We start from the raw sequence: 2,010 nt of genomic DNA on the forward strand, positions 1-2,010 counted from the left end.
GTGCGGCACTTCCTCAGCACTGACCGTCCGACAGTGCGCCACTCCCTCAGCACTGACCTTCTGACAGTGAGGCACTCCCTCAGCGCTGACCCTCCGACAGTGCGCCACTCCCTCAGCTCTGACCCACCGACAGTGCGGCGCTCCCTCAGCACTGACCCTGCGACAGTACGGCACTCCCTCAGCACTGACCCTCCGATAGTGTGGCACTCCCTCAGCACTGACCCTCCGACAGTGCGGCACTCCCTCAGCGCTGACCCTCCGACAGTGCGGCACTCCCTCAGCACTGACCCTCCGACAGTGCGACACTCCCTCAGCACTGACCCTCTGACAGTGCGACCCTGTGTCACTTTGGTGCGGATGAACCATTGGGGATGTTTGTGGCCTTTTTTTCACACCGCGTGTTTTTCCATGTCACTGAGCTGCTCTTCCTCCTGCGGTGAGTTGTGCCATCCACAATCTGTAATCATTTTGAAATTTCCTCAGGTCTCTTTGTCAACGGGCACTCAACTGGTTTCTGGGTGTGTTAACACTTGCACGTCTTCATAAATAGTGCTGCTGCGTTGTGTTAGGGACACTGTACATCAGCAGCATTATCAGTAAGCAGGACATTTCTGTGGATCATGAGACTGTGCGTCTTCCTATTGCTCCTGATCCCTGTCTGCTCCTGGGGTGAGTCACATGCTTTCCCTCTGCCATTCTCAAAATGTTCAGGGACTGCCGGTTTTAATCGTGAACGTGCTGTGAGGTTTCTCCCTGATACCCTCAGTATTCATTCTCCCTTCACCCTCTCGATCTGGGTTACTTTCCTGAGACTCTGTGATCCGGAATCTTCCACACACTTGACGCCTCTGATTTGCACTCTCTCATTCACCATCTTTCACTCTGTTTTGTATTGTCTCTTGCTATTCTGTTTAGTGCTATTATTTTCTTCACTCTCTCTCTCTCACACACACACAATGTATATCACTACATCACTCAGCCCATCTTCTTCACTGTCTCCTGCTAACTGCCTCTCTCTCTCTCTCTCTCTGCTATATTCTCACACACTCTCTCTCTCTGTCTCTATCCCTCTCTCTCTCTCACTGCCTCTATTTCTGTCTCTCACTGTGTCCCTCTGTGTCTCTATCTCTCTCTCTCTGTCTCTATCTCTCACAGTCTCTCTCTACCTCTCTCTCTCTATCTCTCTCTGTCTGTCTCTATCCCTCTCTCTCTCTCACTGCCTCTATTTCTGTCTCTCACTGTGTCCCTCTGTGTCTCTATCTCTCTCTCTGTCTCTATCTCTCACAGTCTCTCTCTACCTCTCTCACTCTCTATCTCTCTCTGTCTGTCTCTATCCCTCTCTCTCACACACACTGTCTCTATTTCTGTCTCTCACTGTGTCCCTCTGCGTCTCTATCTCTCTCTCTGTCTCTATCTCTCACAGTCTCTCTCTACCTCTCTCTCTCTATCTCTCTCTGTCTGTGTCTATCTCTCTCTCTCTCTCACACTGTCTCTATTTCTGTCTCTCACTGTGTCCCTCTGCGTCTCTATCTCTCTCTCTGTCTCTATCTCTCACAGTCTCTCTCTACCTCTCTCTCTCTATCTCTCTCTGTCTGTGTCTATCTCTCTCTCTCTCTCACACTGTCTCTATCTCTGTCTCTCACTGTGTCCCTCTGCGTCTCTATGTCTCTCTCTGTCTCTATCTCTCACAGTCTCTCTCTACCTCTCTCTCTCTATCTCTCTCTGTCTGTGTCTATCTCTCTCTCTCTCTCACACTGTCTCTATCTCTGTCTCTCACTGTGTCCCTCTGCGTCTCTATCTCTCTCTCTCTGTGTCTATCTCTCACAGTCTCTCTCTACCTCTCTCTCTCTCTTTATCTCTCTCTCTGTCATGAAGCTAAAAATCACACAACACCAGGTTATAGTCCAACAGGTTTAATTGGAAGCACTAGCTTTCGGAGCGCTGCTCCTTCATCAGGTGGTTGACCAGGGGCAGTGCACCGAAAGCTAGTGTTTCCAAATAACCCTGTTG

General features: G+C 50.0%; 1 protein-coding gene across 1 annotated transcript in view; it reads left to right on the plus strand.

Moving 5' to 3' along the window:
* The first annotated feature begins 533 nt into the window (after nt 1-533).
* Nucleotides 534-2,010, plus strand: part of LOC122544862 (fish-egg lectin-like) — a 60,368-nt gene continuing 58,891 nt past the window's right edge. Inside the window, exon 1 of the mRNA XM_087981081.1 lies at nt 534-669. Within this exon, the coding sequence (XP_087837207.1) occupies nt 621-669 (49 nt within the window). The 5' untranslated portion in view covers nt 534-620. The remainder of the gene's footprint in view (nt 670-2,010) is intronic.

This window comes from Chiloscyllium plagiosum, unplaced genomic scaffold (assembly GCF_037043375.1).
Source record: "Chiloscyllium plagiosum isolate Xiang-an unplaced genomic scaffold, Cpla_swu_hap1 HiC_scaffold_38, whole genome shotgun sequence".
NCBI lineage: Eukaryota > Metazoa > Chordata > Chondrichthyes > Orectolobiformes > Hemiscylliidae > Chiloscyllium > Chiloscyllium plagiosum.